At 43.3% G+C, this 18,184-nt stretch overlaps 1 protein-coding gene across 1 annotated transcript in view; it reads left to right on the forward strand.

Annotated features, from left to right (window-relative positions):
* Lama1 (laminin subunit alpha 1) overlaps window positions 1-18,184 on the forward strand; it is a 130,227-nt gene that overhangs the window by 35,675 nt on the left and 76,368 nt on the right. The window contains exons 4-9 of the mRNA XM_036173624.1: window positions 10,489-10,731; window positions 11,787-11,966; window positions 14,732-14,821; window positions 15,232-15,349; window positions 16,884-17,062; window positions 17,708-17,813. Of these exons, the coding sequence (XP_036029517.1) occupies window positions 10,489-10,731; window positions 11,787-11,966; window positions 14,732-14,821; window positions 15,232-15,349; window positions 16,884-17,062; window positions 17,708-17,813 (916 nt within the window). The remainder of the gene's footprint in view (window positions 1-10,488; window positions 10,732-11,786; window positions 11,967-14,731; window positions 14,822-15,231; window positions 15,350-16,883; window positions 17,063-17,707; window positions 17,814-18,184) is intronic.

The following is an 18,184-nucleotide window of genomic DNA, read 5'->3' on the forward strand; positions in this document are numbered from 1 at the left end:
TGGGAAACCCTGTCAGGACTAGGGCTGTCTCATGAGAAGCATGAAATTGAGTTTTTGAATCCCCTAGGTTCAAGGAAATTTAAAGAACTCTAATCCCTAATAACGTTCTACCTTTTGGTAGATAGAGTGACCCAGGTGATGGAACTGTAAACCTTAGTTCTGATGAAATGATGACAGTAGGGACAGATTCACTAGTGACTGGGCAGGCTGTTGATGGGAGTGCATTTCCTTAATGCTGGGGCCCCTTTGAAATCTGTACATACATAATGCCATGCAGCGATAATGCTGTCTGTCCAAGGATGTAAGTGATTCCACAAGATTATAATGGACCTGAACTCCCACCCAATGCTCCATGTTCTTTATTGGACTCTTTCCTTTCTATGCCTGGTTATGTTTAGATTCCTAAGTGCACCATGTCACAGTTCCCCACACTGTTCAGTACAGGAGCATGTTGACAGATGAAAAGCCTAGGAGCAATTGACTGACATGGGGATGAGTGTGTAGTGGGCAGCGCCATGCAGGCAGCGGTCTGCAAGCACACGCTGGCATTCACAAAATCCCCTAATGACACATTTCTCAGAGTGTGTCCCCAGTGCACATGACTGTACTTAGAGAACGGTGCCTCCCCCTCCAGCCTTCATTTTAGCCTTGCTAAGTAAGGTATGGAAATGATGCCTGGGAATCTCTGGGATCAAGTTTTAGAACTGCAAATAATTAGCTAGATGCCACAGCTGTACAAACCAGGACGTCCTGGGAAAGCCGGAGAGGCTGAAGGATCAGTTTCTGGCTTCAACTGCCGACTGCAGCCTTCTTAGGATTGATAATTACTAGAGCATGTTCCTAGTAGTTCCACTTGGTTTTTTTTTTATTATTATTTTATTAATAGTCTCTTAAGGTTTTAGATTTATAGAAAAATTGGACAGAGTTATAAAGAATTTCCATAGAGCCTCAGCACCATAGTGCTTGGGTCACATTTGGACTTTTGTAATTGACCTTTTAAAAGTAAACCATAAAGTCACCAACTGAGTGTATTTTCAACTGGCCTGATGTTTCTCACCGACAGTATTGAGGTAGCCAGAACTGTCTGTCCTCTGATTTAACTTCCTCTGCTTTCTCCACTCTTCATTATCTAGGGATCAGAGACACCTTTGTTCTTCCTCTGATGTGCAGAAAAGCAGTCCAGTGCCCATCAGGAATGGCTCCATTGAATCAGCAGGCTTTTAGGGGTCACCACAGCTCGGTTCTAGCCTTTGATGGGTTCCCAGGCTGCTTAGCTGTTATTCAGGATATAGCACCCAGGAGTAAGCAAGCATTCTGTTGACCCATGGGGCTTTCTATGCAGACCATCTGTGAGGCCACTGGGAGCCCCTAGCCACTGTGGGCACTGGGTTCTGCTCTTGATAAAGTGTCTTCACATACTGGAGCCTAGTAAGAACCTGATGGAAACAGTGTGACAGAAGGAGCACCATTTCAAGCATCCTCTGCACCGTTCTCTTGACCTCCAGCTCGCTCGTTTATTGAGGTCTCTAGACTAGGCCCCTGCCTGGAAATACCACATCCGGCTCATCTCCTTGCACACTTCTCAGTCTTCAACAGAAAACTGCAGCGTGATTCCTCACTTTTATCTCCTTATATCGTCGTTCTTTTTTTTAAAAAAAGTTTGTTTGTTCTTATAAATTAAACAGAATATAAAGTTTACCACTTTAAACATTTAAAGTGTAGAGTTCAGAGGCATTTAGTATATGCAGTTTGTCCAGGGCAGCCATCCCCTGGCCTTAGATCCTTTTTATCTTCCCCATTTATCCAACACTAACTCTACTTTTCTCTCCCAAATCTTGGACATGGCAACAACTATTCTTTCTTTTTCTTAAAAAAAAAATTATTTTTTATGTATTTGTATGTGTGTTGAAATAGACATGTGCCCGTGGAGGCAAGAGGTATGGGAATTCCCTGTGCAAGCTGGGAGCTCAATGCAGGTCATCAGCAAGAGCATCCCTCCCTCATCTCTCCAGCCCTGATGACAGTTCTTTCTGTGAATCTGACTACTCCAGGCATCCTATGAGTAGAATAATACTATTTTTATGATTTTGTGTCTGGGTTATTTCTCCTAGTGTAATGACCTCTAGGATTGCCCATGTTGCAGACTGTATCAACATTTTATAGCTTTTTAAGACCAGATAGCTTTCCATTGTATGTCTTTCCCAAATTTTGCCCAATCAGTCATCCCTGGATGGATATTTGGGTTGTTTCCAACCTCTGGCTATTATGAATAATGCAGCTATAAACACTGGTGAATAAATAACTTTTCAATGCATCCACTCTCTTCCAGGCACATACCATTATTGGAAATGTTGAATCATATGGTAGTTCTGTTTTTTTTTTTTTTTTTAAGGAACACGTACTATTTTTCACAGTGGCTCACTATTTTATATTCCCACCAGGCTTCCTTTTTAAATAACCAAAATATTTCCTACATATTCTTCGTATTTACATATTGTTTTTGATGAGCTTTAAATGTATTGATTTATCAGCTCAATGTCCGACAACTTTCCAGATGCACAGTGAAGTGAGATGTCTCGAGAACAAAAGGGGAGTCTTCCCATAGGATTTGGATGAAGAATTCATATCCAGAGCAAAATCTTGCTTGCATAAAAAGGGACTCTCTGATCTCTCCAGTGCAAAAACTCTTAATGATTCAGTCAGTGACCAAAGGAAAGAAAATGTACCGTTACAGCTCTTAGCAGTGGTAAATGTGTAACTCGCAGGGTAGTGTTTCGTGGAGTTGCTTCAGGAGAGAGTTTCCCAGCTCTTCCAGGCAGAGCCCTCAGTAGGGTTTGTGAGGCGCGGGGGGGGGGGGGGGGCGCTTCGCTCTCACAGCTTTCATGGTGTTCTCTTTTGAGGAGGAGGAATATGAGGCCCTAAGCCTTTCATGACTGCTGCATCTGCTGGGCCAGCACCAAGTCAAAGTTCAGACTCTGTGTGTGTGCGCGTGTGCGTGTGCGTGTGCATGTGTGTGTGTGTGTGTGTGTGTGTGTGTGTGTGTGTGTGTGTGTGCAAAGCTTGAGTTTTCAGCCTGGATTCTTGGTACTGAGACTGGAGGGCAGAGTGGGAGTAAAGCCCCTTCTCTTACAGGGAAGAGGGGCAGTCCAGAGTGGGGAACCCCCACCCCCACCCCAGCCCCACCCCCACCACTGTCCTCTGGTTTTTCTTTCTCATTCTCATTTTGACTATTCAGGAAAGTCTTTAGGGCCTCTTGCTGGTATCTCTGCCCTGCTCTTTTGATCTTTTCCAAAGTCCTTACCACCCTCTCTTTTGAACCCCAAGTGTTAGAGTTGAGGTCCATGATCTTCTATCACTTCCGGCCCTGTCCTGCCCTGGTTTATGATTCTCGGTGGTCTAAGAAAACTACATGGGCTACCACGACCTCTGAGTGGTCCACATCACCTTTCCAGTCTCCCTCGGGTTCCCTGTACCCAGGCCACCTTGCATGCTTGCAATGTCTGTATTCCATGCTGTGACCCTGAGAGCTGTTTCTGTCTGCACCGGGTCACTTTGACTCTTTGCCCTGCTGTCTAGACACCTGTTTTCTCTGTTCACACTCACTCTTGGGACTTCTCTGACCGCCTCTGCAAACCAGCTCAAGCCCCCCCCCCCCCCCCCCCCCCCCCCCCCCCCCCCCTACATCCAGATACCCTCCCAGCCCCTCCCGTCCTTCTCTTGACTCAGGTAGCCACACCCACCACAATCAGTGTCTTTCAAATGAGGCTTAAGCATAAAGTTGTTCTGGTGTGCCCCCTTCTCAATGCCCTGTCAGTCTTTGTAGGGTACCTTACTGCCCAGGTCTCCCTCTTCTTTCTCATGGAAAAGCAGTCTGTTTGTCCTCTGTGGAAGAGAGGATGCACTGCCCTGGAGCCCCGAGTACCTTTCTTCTAAGGAACAGGCTATTTTCTTCAGAACACTCAGTTCCAATCACAGGTAAAGCTTCAGAGGCACCCGTGTCCCTCGTCTGTGGGCTAGGAGGAAATATCACTTCCCACGGCCTCCAAATTTGCTTTTTTTCCCCCTGAAACGTTGAAGGAGATACTATATATTATCACTCTATTTTGACAGGAGCAAATTAGGAGCTTGGTTACCGAGGAAAAACCTAGTCTCATTTCAAAGGTGAAGACTTCTGTGGGTGGAACCTGGGCAGGTCTGGCTAGGTGATTGGAGGGCTGCTTCTGTATCAGTGGGTCGGAGACTGGCCTGCCACTGCATGTCACAGCCATGTCACAGCCATAGCTCCCACCCTATCTTAGGGAGACAAAGACAGTGGGGAAGAGCCCTAAAGAACATTTGGTGACAGGAAGGTTCCAGAACACATAGTGGAATTGGGCTGTGTATATGGAGACATACATTTGAGACGAGGGATGGAGAACACTCTACTTTCCAATTTTATCTTCTCCGGTAAAGTGGTTCAACATTTTTGTTTTGCAATAACATATACTGTCAGTCACCCTTGGGTGGGACAGTGGCACCAGGGGTGGGCAGCTCCCTGCTAGGCTCATTGGAATCGCCTTTCCCGCTGATGGGAAACAGGTCTACCTCCGACAGACATCTTTCCAATTCCTTTCCCATCTTCAGATCACTGATTAAAGCTGACTCTTGTTGGGCTCCTGTCTCTGAGCCCACTTGCTGGCCACAGTCTTGCGTGTTTACATATCTCAGCAACGATCCAAAGCGAATGGCTCCTTGAGGCTCTGAGGTGTTTCTAAGAGTTGTAGGGTAAGAAACCTGCTTGGTCTGAGTTTATCGCCCCAGGCAGCTGGTCTTCCTCCCCCTCCCCCCCCCCCCCCCCCAAGGCAGGCAGAAAGGGACTTTGACCCGTTTGTTTACTTCAGTATTTGTATCAGGGCCAAAGTGAAAGGAAAGGAAATCTGAAATTCTCTCCTCCTTCTGAATTTTGTTCTTAATTGTATAGGCTGGTCTTCAGTGAGAGGATTGCAGTGTAACAGCCAATCCCCACTCTACAGTAATTACTCCTGAGGGATTTCTCTGGAATCCACTTGGCCAGCATGCCTCCCCAAGCAAGCATCTAAGTTCCCCAAACTGCTATGTCCTTGCTTGGAGGCTTCTCCTCATGGCTTTGACAGGTTCTGGAGTGATGGATGAGCCTTCTATGAAGCAATTGCTTCTTCTTTCTCAAGTAAGAAATGTGAATCCAAACGGTGCCTTAGAATTTCATTATCTAATAGTTAATTATCTGTAAGTTAAAGCTTACAAAGTGCAAGCTCATTGCTTCCTTGGGGATCAATCAAATGATACGATTTATCAAATACACTATTAACCTAGGTGCATTTGTCTATGACAAATTTGTTTCCCCTGGGTTTAGTCACCGCCAGAGAGATAGGTAGGTCCTTCCACGTGGAATTCCCAGAGACTTATACCTGTCATCAGCCCCAGTGGATTCTGTGAGAACACAATAAAGAGTGCAGAGAACTATGATGGAGAATGAACCTCTGACCTTGGAAAATGATGTCTGTGCTTCAGTTAGATTTACTCTATTTAAGACTGAGGCTCACACCAAAATTCCTGTCTGGATTCTTTTGTGGAGAGGCAGCGTCTGATGTGTGCCGACAATATTTATGTGACATTGTTTATGTGTGTCCCAGTGATCATTAACGAAGGCCAGTGAGTGGAAAGCTGCCATGAAGTGGATTTGGAAATGACTGGATCAGCTGCTGTTTTGGCAGATCAGCAATGACTTAGACTCTGATGAAAACGCTTGTATCAACAGTTTGTGTTCAGCCAACCTCATGTTAAGAGAAAAAGACAGTTTAGTCTCTAGCATGTTAGAAAATGCGAAGCAGAAATTTCGTGGATTTTATTTGGACAAAAGTTTAGGATTCTGTATGTGAGCAGAATCTCTCAGTTTTTCTTCATTGTGTGTAAGATCTGCTTCTCAACTAAAATTGATGACTTAGGACTTTATTAGTCAGTTGAGGCTGCGGTAATAGGTACCACAGGGCAACTTGAAGGAGAGAAAATTGGTCACAGTTCTAAGGCCTAAGATCAAGGTGTCTTTGGCTTGCAGGTGGCTGTCTTTACTCTGGGTCTTGATGTGATATTCCTCCATGTGTGTCTGTTGTGTGTCACATGTGTGTATGATGTGTATACAGGTATGTGCACGTTTGTGTGCCCGTACATGTGGAGGCCACAGGACAACCTCGGTTGTTATTACTCCAGCTCAGTTGTATTTAAAGTTTTTCAACTTATTTTATGCGTGTGAGAAAATGTATTTAAGTACACACGTGCACAGTAGAGGCCAGAGGATGACCTTAGGAGTCACTCCATCAGGAGCCACCCACCTTGGGTTTGTGATATGGTGTCTTTTAATTTTCTTGGACTCATAGACTAGGCTGGGTTGTCTGGCCAGCAATCCACAGGTTTTCACCCATCTCCAACTTCTCCAGTGCCAGGATTACAAGGACATGCCATGGTGCCCAGCTTTTAAAATAAAGACAAAGACTCAGTTCATCGATCATACTTGCAAGGCAGCACTCTGCTGACTGGCCTGCCTTCCTAGCCCACCTCACTAGTCTGGAATTCACCAAATTGGCTAAGCTAGCTGGCTTTGGAGGCCTAGAACCCTGCCTTTCTCTACCTCTGCCTCCTCAGAGCAGGGCTGGGATTACAAGGGCATGCCCACCATCTCATGTTGTTGGGGTTTTTTGTTTTATTTTTCTAATGTGAATTCTGGGGCTTGAACTCAGACCCCTGTGCTTCACTTTGCTGCCCGAGCTCTTTCCCAGGCCTCTCAATTCTTCTTACAAGGACTTCAGTCAGCCACCTTTTACTTCAAAGGCCTTATCTCTAAATGCAGTGGTATTCCGTGGTAAAGGGTAAGAAGTTAGGGCTTTACACAGGAAATCTGGAGAGTGCGTGTGTCAGTCCACAGCACGACTTCGGTGGAGACCATTTATATTTAGACTCTTTACAGCATCCCTTTCCTCTTTATCAGAGCTGGAGCTCAGTCCAGTTTCTTTTCTGGTCCCCATTTTGGAGAGCCTGAGACATACAGAAGCAACAATGGCCAATAAAGAAAGTTGTGTTTAGAGCCTTCATAGCATCCTCTTCCTTTCTGTCAGGATCTTTTAGTCTGCTTCCTGGTCTCTGATTGGAGGACCGGGAGGACTGACGATTGAGAGATTGTGAGAACAATGACCTGCTTCCTGATAAAAGGCTTTTTATCAGTCTGTGGGCTAGCCGTTCCTGCCTGCAGACCTAGGCTTTCCCACCATGCTTGTCCTTCTGTTTGACATGGTGTTCCACACATAGCTCAGCTGTCTCTATGAAGGCTGGCAAGGGTTCGGTAAGGGGTAAGGGAGGAGAACTTAGTATTGCTGTAACTGCTATGATGGGAAGAATTGGGAGAACTGAGTGGGTACCCAGCAGCCACCTCAAGTTCCTTTCATTCCTTCTGTTTAACATCTGGAGACTGTCACAGCATAGGGTTCCGATCACAGACTGCCTGGCTCACTTCCTAGGGTGCAGAACGTGGTACTTGTGAGATTCTCAGGAAGGTTACAAAAGCTTTCTGTGCCTCAGTTTGCTCGTGGAAATACAGGAGACAACAGTTCTTATCCCCCTCAGAATGCATTTGCAAGCTTCTAAGAGCTCTTTCTAATAACTGGTAGTATTGTCACTGTAATTAACTTCATCACTCAAATGAATGTTAGTTGCTTTTGCATGCCCTCCACTCCCCCCTCCCCCCTCCCCTTCCCAGTTCTCATCCTAAGCTCTCATTATAGAAACTGCAGATGTCCTGGAGCAACAGCTGTTCTGCATACATCTTGAGATATGAAACTGGTTTAGAGGTAGATGTAGGGTCCCCTTGTTACTGCTGCTATTATTACTATAAAAAGAGATCTCCGTGCTGGGGGAACCATTGAAGAGTAAATGCTTGCTCCCTGAGGCCATATGAGTCCCAGTTGAGGGTCTTGGAAGGATAGTGCCTAGATTCCTGTGGAAACCTGCAACAATGGTTTCAAAATATGTAAAGCAGCCACAGAACCAATCCTGGTATTTGTTCATGATTATAGGAGATGCTCTGCTAACCCTTCTAACAGGCTTGTTGGCTCATCCCATTTTCAAGTGGGAAAGTGTGAAAGTGAGTGCAAATACATTTCATTCTGATGCCTCTGTCACTGTGACTGACCATGTTGCCTGGAACCTATGTTTGCAAAGTTTTGTTTTGAACATGCATGTGGGAAGTGATCATTGGCCCACATGCTCATTGGTTCTATTCCCATGGTGAAAAATAATGGAAAAACAGTCACACAATGGTGAGCCAACAGGAAAGTGCTCCTCTGTCTTTGTGTCTCAAAACCCATTTCGCTTCTGGTATTTTTGAGATGCTGTGATTGCCTTACAGAGGGACACACCGCATGAACCCAGAGAGCCCAAGTGTCAGGCACCCATGGCATTCACAAGCTCACCTCAGCAAGGGAACACTTTGTGTAGGTAGACAGTTGTTTGTACTAAGGAGAGAGGATTGTAGGCACATAATTGGTATGTGATGAGTTAATTCTAAGGCACTCGTGTGTTCTGAAATTAGTGAGTACTAGGCGCGGACAAAGCTAAAACAAACAGAAACCAGGAGCTTCAGAGACAGTGACTTTATGCCCTGTTTTTATATATTCATACACAAACATATGTATGCATAGCTGCAAACATGCAAGAGCTTTTCTGTACACATTTACATATATGTATTATGTATGCAAACATCCCCCACTATACTGTGAGCAATGCTCCAAAGCCCCTTCACAAAACCCACATCCATAGATGTTGATTTATCAGTTACTTTTCAGTGTTTCAACAAAGTGCCTGATGGAAACAACTTCTTGGATCCATAGCTGTGCACGTGTACATGCACACACACACACATTAAACACACACACTACACACTCACATACACACACAGAGATACAAAAAGATTTTGGATGCTAAAAGTGATGTTTGAGAGCGGGGTTTGAATAGTTGATGATGAAGGGTCACATGACCACACAATCTAGCATCTGCTCACTATAGCATAGGATTTGACAGATTTTTGAATCAACATGAAAACAGGAGTTGTTGGAAAGCAAAACCCCTTCTCAGAAGAGTGAGTGAATTGTGCCTGGAAATGCCCGGAGTGGTGCTAGGCTGTGGAGAGATGGTGTCTCATTTGTGCTGGATCTGGGGCTAGAGATAAAAATCCCTGTTCAAATCTGACCTTCATCTGGCCACTTCCTGCATCCCATATCAGCCTTCCTCCTGTGTGCATCTTCCCTGGTTGACGGCATTGTTTTCTAACTAGTAGCTAGTACAGCTTTAGGGTCATAGTAGAGTGCATAGAGAGTGTGCAGTTCATAATTCCTTACTTGTTCACCTAGAGTTCTTCTGTTATCATCCTGAATTAGTGTGGGGTGTTTGCACACTGTTCATCCACCATATCCACTGATGTTTTATTAAGGGAGCCTGTAGTTTACAATGATGAACCACATAGGGTCATTTCATCTCTCTTCCTCCCTTCTGCTTATCCCTCCCTCCCCTGAGTCCCAGACAACTTCTGGTTTCTTTACTGCCTTCATAGTCTTACCTATTCCAGAATAGCCTACAGTGAAAATCCTGCAGCATGCTGCCTCTTCAGAGTGACTTCTTTCAGTTAGCAGTGTGCCTGCAACTCCCCTTCCTGTCTTTTTTGCTGCTGTATAATTTGTGTGTCTCTCCACTGACTGGCATGTCATTTGGGTACACCATTTACTTATAGAAACACTTTTTTATTGCATCTGAGTTTGGGCAGTTATAAACAAAGTTGTTGGAGTCATCTTTTCAAGTTTTCGGTTGGGTAATTATCAACATGCACGGTTATTCGTTCATACAGAGGAACTTACACCGTGAGTGAGAAGAACTGAGTATGTGTGTTGTTTTTCTTGTTGTTTATTTTGAAAACAATACCACCGAAAGTACGTTTCTCATTGCCAGGTGTGAACAGTTGTACTCAAAAGCATAGAAAGACCCAATTGTGTGATGACTCTCTCCAGGAACACTCTGGCCTTCGAGCATTTGCAAGTGCTGATTCTGTTTAACGTTTTATACATTTCCTATGCACAGCATAATTATTTGTTGCACATGCACACCATGAAATAACCACAATATATCTGCAACTCCAGCATTATCATCTCAGTGTGTATGTATGTGTCAGAGCACAGGTCTCTCTGTTTAGTAAATTCCAACAGAGTCCAGGATTGTTACCATAGCAACACTGTTATACTTTGAACCAACACATCTTGTCTGTCCTGCACAACTAAAAATCTGTACCTAGCATCTGTCCCTTCTTGTCCTTCTTCTGGCCCCTGGTAACCAGAACTATACTGTGTCTGTGAGTTGGGCCGTTCCTGAAGAGTTTGTTGTCTTGTGTTTGACTTATGAATTCCAGATTGAGATTTTCTAGTGTCTTTGTTTCAGGTCTTTCAAGTGGCATATATCATCATCAAAGCTGCCAATGCCCCTCGGCCTGGAAACTGGATTTTGGAGCGATCCATGGATGGTATCAAGTTCAAACCCTGGCAGTACTATGCAGTCAGTGATACTGAGTGTTTGACACGCTACAAAATCTCTCCAAGACGGGGACCTCCCACTTACAGGGCTGACAACGAAGTGATCTGCACCTCCTATTATTCTAAACTGGTGCCACTTGAGCATGGAGAGGTACTGTGTCCAGTGCAGAAATGGCTTCTTGACATCAGAGGCCCCGGCCTCAAATGGTACTGTGTTAACCCTCATGGGAACCTATGTCAGAACATTCAAAAATCAATCACCCTTAGTCCAAAGGCTTGCCTGTGGCTACCTCCCTGTTTAAAGTAGCCTTGATGTTGCCTGTTTTATCTCCTTGATTTCTTCCCAGCATGCAATTCCCTCAGTTTTCACTTTGCTGTGTTTGAATAGCCCCAATAGTCGCCTCCCCACCTCCCGCCCAGATTCTTTCCATAAGATCAGGGCAAGAATATGTGTTGTATTAAAGAGAAGCCAGGCAGCGAGGTAGCATAGAAGTGTAATTCTAGCTCTTCAGAGGCTGAGGCAGGAGGATCATGAGTTGGAGGGATACATAGCAAGCCTGTGTCTTCAGTAGCAGTAAGAACATGGGTAGATGAAAAGAAGAGAGCAAAGGTGCTTCTAAAAGGTAGAGTTCCTCATTCCCCCTCCTGTCCAGGGCTTTGGAGGATGGGGCTGCCATGACTTAGGTGCTCAGTGCATGCTTCGATCAACTCAGAGTGAAACAGAACCAGTCCATTCTTCACTAGCATCTTGCTTGAGGAGCAAACACTGTCCAACTCCCACGTGCTCTCTGTGGTGGGAGCTGGGCATGACACTGTACAGTTGACTAAGAAAGCAGCATCCTTAAGGGTTGAGGCGTATCTTTCTTACCCTCTCTAGCCTGTACATGGCATTAGGCATTTGCTGTAGCATAATGGTAGATATTCAAAGACCCTCATGATGCAGGGAGAAGGGCATGGCTTCAAGAGTGGCAGACATCTCTGAGGTAGTGGAGTGGGTAACCTACAAACTGGACAAAATGAGGGTCACTGTTTATGAGTACCTAATATATATTAGATGGGGTGTTTTGCTTGCTTGTTTGTTTGTTTTGTTTTTCTCTATAGAACCTAGCTTTTAGATTTGTCTTTGTAAAGAATCTGATGCAGTTAACCAGCATGCATTGTGTATAATAGTGTGCGAAATTGACATGTGCTTTTGGCTGTGTCCAGATTCACACATCCCTCATCAATGGCAGACCAAGCGCTGATGACCCTTCACCCAAGTTGCTGGAATTCACCTCAGCAAGGTACATACGGCTTCGTCTGCAGCGCATCAGAACACTCAATGCAGATCTCATGACCCTCAGCCACCGGGACCTCAGAGACCTTGACCCTATTGTCACCAGACGTGTGAGTATGGGGTGTGTCCCTCACCACAGGGAAGAACTTTTTTCAGGGTGTATTCTTTTCCTTGTTTCCTTTGGGTTGGCTTTTCACCTTCCCAACCATCCTTATCTTACTAATGACTGCCACCTCTCCATTGTTACAAAGCCTTGAAGGTGATGGCCCCAGCAGCCATTCCTCAGGCCTTCTTGCTCCCTCCTACCTGTCCCCCTAGTGTGGTCACCTGGAGAATGTAATGGCCTTTGTCCTAAAGATCCTAGTCTGGTTCCACATCCAAGCTTTAGCGACTCTGGCATTTTTATTTATTTATTTTTATTTGAAGTGATAAAATTTGAGAAATATTCAATAAAACATATAGATTTCAGACGTATGGTTGAGTTATAAAAGGCATGTCAACAGACATTTTTACGTCCCTCCCATCTCTTTGGAGTGAATTACTAGGTTGTGGGACAGCTGTATGTATAACTCAGCTGAACTTGTTTAAAAGCACATGCCACATAACATTTGTGAGCCCTGGGCAGATCACAAAACAAATATCCAGTGTTGTCAGGCCCTGTGGGCTGTTGAAACATTGGCATGGCACTCCATGGCTCCTCCTGGTGGTGTTTATTTGTATTTCTCTGATGACTGGGGTGAGCCTGTTAAGCTGACTTTTGGGGGTATTTTTGGTCCATTTTCATGTATTTTTTATATTTATTTATATTATGGATATTGTCTCATTGAGTTTTTCTGTTAACTTTTGAAACTACAACCTCAAAGATTTCATTTTTGGTGAAATCCATCTTACCATATTTTTGGTTTTGTTTTATTTTTAATACTTTCTGTATTCTTTAAAAAAAATACTTGCTTTTGCTGGGTTTCCAAAGATGTTATTTTATCTTTTCTTCTAGCAGCTTCATGGTTCTGGCTTTAGCATTGATAATCCACCCCAAATGAACTTTTGTGTCCCGTGTGAGTTTGGACTCAAGGATTCTCCATGTAATGTCATTACTCCAGACATAATTGACTTTCTTCCATTAAGAAATTTGTATGTTCTTGTTGGGTGCCGTCCAACTTTATTATTCTGAGTCTGTCAACCCATCGATCCAGTGGTCTATCATCATGCCAGTAACAAGAATTTGGTTACTACAGAGTTATCTAAATCTCATGGTCAGGTGCTACAGGTCCACATTGCTTAGGCTGTTGTAGATTCCTTGAATTCAATTTTAAATCTTTATTTTTTGTATGTACTTTTGTGTTTCTGTGTAAACATATTCTTTGTGTATGTGTGGCCTCAGAGGCCGAGAACAGGTATTGCGTCCATTAGAGCTGGAGTTATAGGCAGTTGTCGATTGCCCAGCATGGACACTAAGAGCTGAAGTCTGGTCCTCTGGGAGAGCAGGAAATACTGTTAAGTGTAACTATTTTAGCACCCCTTATAGTATCTTTAAAAATATTAGAACCAGTTAGTTGTTGTGGAATATTAGTTTAAGATGTGTTACATTCATTTATGCTGTGGAACATTTGTTTAATGATGCAAAGATGTGTTGCATTCTTTTATGTTGTGTTTGTTTAACTCTGTGAAGCTGTGTTACTTTGCTTGTCTAAAACACCTGATTGGTCTAATAAAGAGCTGAACACCAGGAGCAAGACAGGAGAAGGGATAGGTGGGGCTGGTGGGCAGAGAGGATAAGGAAAAGGAGAAAAAGAGAAGGAGGAGCAAGAAAAGGAGGAGAGAGGATGCCAGGTGCCAGCCACCCAGCCACACAGTAAGCCAAAGAGTAAGACATAAAGAAAGGAATACAGAATAGAGAAAGTTAAAAACCCAGAGGCAAAAGGTAGACAGGATAATTTAAGAAGAGCTGGCTAGAAACAAGCCAAACTAAGGCCAGGCATTCATAAGAAAGAATAAGTCTCTCTGTGTGTGATTATTTGGGAGCTGGGTCGTGGGCCCCAAAGAGTAAAGAGTAAAATAAATAAATAAACCAACAGCAGTTAATTTCGACCCAGAGATAAAATATGCTGGCTAAGATTTTCATTAAGATTCCATTCTTTGGATCAATATGGGAAGAATTTTGGAAGACATTTAAACAATATTGAGTCATCCAATCCATAGACTTAATGGTCCTGTCTGCACTTAGGTGGCTCTGCCTTAAGTCCCCTTGACAATACATTATCATTTGTTAGTAAAGCTGTTACTCAGAGATACAAGAAGAAAATAGACATGTGGTGTGTGTGCAGGAGTGAATGTGCATCTTTCATAGCTGGCACAATCATGTGTGCAGATGACATACAAAACAAGTACTAGAAATAGTCACTGCGGTTAGCAAGATAGTCTTGCCAAATCAACCAATAAAAGTAAAGCACGTTTCTGTATAATGGCAGCAAACAATGGAAAATAAAGATAGCAAATGTGTTAACAGGAAGAGACAAAAGTATGAGGCAGTGACGCAAAGTGACGTCAAAGGAAACACAGCTCAAGCGCATCTGAGACTCTCCATCTTGATGACAATGTATCTGCCTTCCTGTGCTCACCTCAGTAGTCCTAGAAAATTGAGCAGCGTGAGTTATGAAGAGGACCGTTTTGGCTTAAGGCCAAACCAGGCTGGAAAATTCTTTTAGATGCTTCTAGGTTCTGTTGATGAGCAGACTTGAGTATTCTTGGCTTGAACTAAGTATCAAGGTTCTTTGTGTGTGAAGTAGCATTTCAAATGAGCATGCACTTAGAGTTCCAACCTTGCGCCAAAGTAAAAGGGTTTCTCACTTCTGTTTGTTACGCCCCCTTTTCTCAGTATTACTATTCGATCAAAGACATTTCCGTTGGAGGGATGTGCATTTGCTATGGCCATGCTAGCAGCTGCCCATGGGATGAAGAAACAAAGGTTAGTTCTAGGGTTTTATAGTTACCGAAACCTCAGTATAGAAAAATAATTATTCTATTTTTGATGCTGAAAAATATATTGATGAACATCAGATAATCATCAAGCAAATGATGATAAAATCTCTTTAATAACTAACTAGTCAAACTATTGACAAGGACTCCCAACCCTAAAGTCAACGCATCCTTTTTAAGAACATTTTTGTCCATTAACCCATATCTTAGTTGTGTTTGTAATCAGGTTATGTGTGTATCTTCTCCAGAAGTTAAATGCCTACTTGTTTGATATAGTCCCAGATGCCTCCCTGTAAAGAGTTATCACATACTGTCTTCACATGATCATTTTTTTTTCTTAAATAAAATTAAGAAAAATACAAGTTTTTAGCTTTCATTTTGTATCTTTGTTTTGCTTAGCAACTGCAATGTCAATGTGAACATAATACATGTGGTGAGAGCTGTGACAGATGCTGTCCTGGCTACCATCAGCAGCCCTGGAGACCTGGAACCATTTCATCGGGTAACGAATGTGAGGGTGAGTATACTCACCACGTAGAGAGTCAAGACTCCTGCTTTGCATGCTTAAGCTTATAGCGTCTTGATCATTATGATGATTAGATAACTTGGGTTTTTTTTTTTAGCATTTCAAATACTGCCCGAAGCTGCGTATCACCTTGGTGACATTTAAGAGTGAAGGGTATCCTTATGGATTCATTATTTTACATAATTTCTTTGCCCATGTGTTTGTTCATGGGCTGCAAGTTTGAAGTTGAAATTAATTAGTTAGTTATGGCGCTGGAAATTGAACCTGTAAGAGTTCACCATGCTAGGAAATGTCCTCCCACTGAGTTACATCCCCAGCCGCAGTCACTTGGGCCAGTGAGATAGCTAGCTCAGCAGGTAAAGGCACTTGCCACCAAACCCAGTGACCTGAGTTTGAGCTCTGGGCCCCATGTGGTGGACAGCAAGAATCAACTTCCTTTTTGCTGTCTTTTGATCTCCACATGCAGCTATGGCCTGCACAGACTGCCCCCCAAATCCTCCAAAACACACACATACAAAATAGTAAATAAAGGTTAAATTAAAAAAAAAAATTTCACTTTATCTCCCTCCTTCCCACATTTTACTTCTTGGTATGTTTTTTTTTTCCCTAAGAATTTTATGTTCTTTATTAATACATTCCTATTTTCAATATTTCTTACGTGGAAAATGACATAATAATGCATGCCATTCTACAGAATTGCTTTCTTTTAGCCATTTTTTTTTTTTAATTTAGCTTTTCCATATGTCTATGTGTATTTTGCCTGTTTGTATGTCTGTGCATCCCTTGTGTACCTAGTATCCAGAAGAGGGCATCAGATCCCCCAGAACTGAGGTCATAAATGGTTGTGATCTGCCCTGTGGGCATTGGGAATTGAGTCTGGGTATCCTAGAAGAGCAGCCAGTGCTCCTAACACCTGAGCCATCTGTCCAGCCCCCAGAATTGTTTTTTAATTTTAGACCTGGGCTCCACATTTACCAAACAAGTGGACCCACACTCCAAGCCTACCATATCACTTTTTTGAGGGGGAAACAGGGTCTCCTTCTCTAGTTCAGGCTAGTATCAGACTCTGTTCCGCTTCAGCCTCTAAACCCTGAGATTACAAGTGTGCACTGCCACACCCACCCAGTACTTTTAATTATTTTGATAGCAAGTCCCATTATTTCCTCTAGAATATTGCCTTTATCATTTTAAAAAAGTATTTATGTATTTAATGCATATGGGTGTTTTGCTTGCATGTAGTCTATGCCTAGTGTCCAAGGAGGCTGAAAGAGAACATAGGATCCCCTGAGACTGGTGTTAAGGATCGTTATGAATTACCATGTGGTTGCTGGAAACTGAACCCTGAACCTCTGGAAGAACAGCCAGTGTTCTTAACCACTGAGCCATCTCTCCAGCCTTTGCTTATATCTTCTGGAATTACTTCTGCTAGAGTTTTAAAACACAGACACTTTCTTCATGGAATAAAGGTTTTCTTTAGGTAGGACACATTATGCGTGTTAACTGAGATATTAAAATATTCTCCTAGAATGCAATTGTCACAATAAAGCCAAAGACTGTTACTATGACGAGCATGTTGCAAAGGAGAAGAGGAGTCTGAACACTGCTGGGCAGTACCGTGGGGGAGGGGTTTGCATCAACTGCTTGCAGAACACCACGGGGGTCAATTGTGAGACCTGCATCGATCAGTATTACAGACCTCACAAAGTAAGTGTGCTTCTTCCTGCAGCTGAGTTCCACTGCCTTCAGGGTGGAAAACACACCTCATTAAGTGCTGACCCCTATTCTGAAGGATCTTTTTCCTTTCTTTATACTTCCCGATAGGAGTGTTCTTCAGATTTTTATCTCCTACCATGGTTTGCTGTCTTGCTCAAAGTGGGAATATGTATGCATTGTTATTTAACTTGAATCAGGGTCCTTCAAGCTATGTGATTGCAGAAAATTCTAGCGAGAAATGTGCAGACTCAGTTAATAACTAAAGGGGCCACACCTTGTGCATAAGATGTACTCACTCAATCCTCCATTGACTGGTAGGTAGCCGGCCCCTTGGAGTGGCTTGTTCATAGATGATGCTCAACTCTAGCAGTTACAGATGGCAGAGAGGGAAGGGGAACTGTGGAAACAAGACAAGATGACACCTTGCTGGTGATACTAACTGCTGTCCCCCATCAAAAAGATGTTTAGAGCCTCTTGCTTGGGGACATTTTATCTTCCTGACACCTATATCCTCCATCTACAAAACCTGTGCAATAGTTTCACCTGCAACAGGAAGCTGATATCTTGACATTGTTATTATTTCAAATCATGCCATTATTTCTGGTGAGCTCATCCAGGACACCTTCTGCCTTTCAGGTATCTCCTTATGATGACCAGCCTTGCCGTCCCTGTGACTGTGACCCTGTAGGGTCCCTGAGTTCTATCTGTATCAAGGATGACCTCCATTCTGACTTAGCCCATGGTAAGAACTTGGTCTGTTTTTATGTGTATAGTCGATCCTGGGTGTACATGTGGACTGTCAGTGTTGGGTAGAATTATTTCCATGGTATAGAAATTTGAGGTTATGACCCTGGGTTGATTCCTTTGCTTAACAAACATTTATTATCTTCCACATGCAAATTGAGCCATCTAATATGTGGGGCTTTGGGGTGCCACCTCATTCTCTTCCTCTGGCTCCAGGAGGGTCATGTTGTGTGGACGTCATCACTATTACAATTCTTTCTATTATGAATAGTAGTTGTTTGGCTACACCACATTTTATATATTTAAGTCTTTATCAATTGATGAATGGCTATATAAAACTTAATATTTCTATTTACTGAGCGAGTCTAA

Source organism: Onychomys torridus, chromosome 23, assembly GCF_903995425.1.
Source record: "Onychomys torridus chromosome 23, mOncTor1.1, whole genome shotgun sequence".
NCBI lineage: Eukaryota > Metazoa > Chordata > Mammalia > Rodentia > Cricetidae > Onychomys > Onychomys torridus.